Below are 1,341 nucleotides of genomic sequence, written 5' to 3' on the forward strand. Positions count from 1 at the left end.
CCCCGCGCCGCCAGCCTCACCGGTTGAAATGATCGACCACACTGAGCAGAACCAGGGGGTGGACCACCACCTTCTGCACCGCCAGTTCCGGCATCACGACACGCCCCGCCCTTCGGGCCCAGCTCCAGCGAACCGAGAAACACCGTGAAACGTTGTATCTAACACAGAATCTCCAAGCAAAGGTCCTCCGTTTCCGGTTCGGCTGTCGCCGCTCAGCCTTTTTCCGCTCCCATAGTGCTTCGCGTGGCGTGCCCGCACTGTCGCCAGGGGTGCCATCTTGAAGAAGGGAAAGGGCAGGAGAAAGGCGGGGCTGTTTTAGCGTCCACGCCTAGCTTTTCCCCAGGTTTGAAAGCTAAAGGGACTCTGGAGCCTGGCAACGCTCGTTTTGTTTGGCATTGAATCTGCAGAGGCGTTTCTCCTCTATTCCTTTCCAATGCTCCATTCTACTGCTCTGAAAATTAGAAAAATATTCAGAAAAACGTAAAAATAGTAATAATTTATTATTTCAGAAAATATTCACCTTGGCTTCAAGTCAAAATCCTCCAGGGTGTTTTAGAGGACTTTTTTCAGCAATATTTGTTTGTTTTTGAACGTTATGGGCATCCAACCCAAAAGTGAGTGCTCCATCACTGATCTGATCTGCATCCCAGCCCCCTGTACGGCAACTTTAAGTCTTTAACTTCAGAAAATGCTTTTAGTGTAGATTTAATTTATCTCCTTATTTTCACTGTAGAGGAATTTCCTCACAATCTTTACTATATACACTTTGCAAACAATGAATGAGACAGCTTGCAGATTTCTGTCTTCATGTTAACTTGCTGTGTAGTCAGGGCCAGAAGAATGTAATTTGGGCCAGACTGTAGAGGTTATTTTTTGAAACTTACCTAAGGAGTGAAGAAAAGATGGGAAGCACTAAGCTATGATTTCATATTTTGCTGGGAAAGAGAAATAGGAAGACTGAAATAGGAAACGTAGGAGGTAAGGACTTAAGCTTGTTTGCAGGAGAGAAATTACATTTAATACAGGTTTATATTGTCTCACTTAGACTTGCTGTTTCTGTTAACCAAAATGATACAGTATTTCTGCAGTATGAATTACTGTATTTACTTATTGTTTGTTTTGTCTTTATCCAGCTTTTACTTTCCCTTTATTGCCAGAGGATTTCTCCCAGCATTTTGGCTTTTTATCCTTTCAAAGTAGACTTCCCATCTTTAAATAGCAAGGAACACATACAGTTTCTCACATGTGTCTGTGTTGTTGTTGGTGAAAAACATATAGAGAAGACTGGGATTTTGGCACCAATGATAAAATTGATGTAGTCAGGATTTTTCATGTGTCTAC

At 42.7% G+C, this 1,341-nt stretch overlaps 1 protein-coding gene across 1 annotated transcript in view; it reads right to left on the reverse strand.

Moving 5' to 3' along the window:
• Psmd7 (proteasome 26S subunit, non-ATPase 7) overlaps positions 1–219 on the reverse strand; it is an 8,599-nt gene extending 8,380 nt beyond the window's left edge. The window contains exon 1 of the mRNA XM_010612361.1: positions 21–219. Within this exon, the coding sequence (XP_010610663.1) occupies positions 21–94 (74 nt within the window). The 5' untranslated portion in view covers positions 95–219. The remainder of the gene's footprint in view (positions 1–20) is intronic.
• Between the last annotated feature and the right edge of the window lie 1,122 nt (positions 220–1,341).

This window comes from Fukomys damarensis, unplaced genomic scaffold (assembly GCF_012274545.1).
Source record: "Fukomys damarensis isolate Sample0158 unplaced genomic scaffold, DMR_v1.0_HiC HiC_scaffold_32, whole genome shotgun sequence".
NCBI lineage: Eukaryota > Metazoa > Chordata > Mammalia > Rodentia > Bathyergidae > Fukomys > Fukomys damarensis.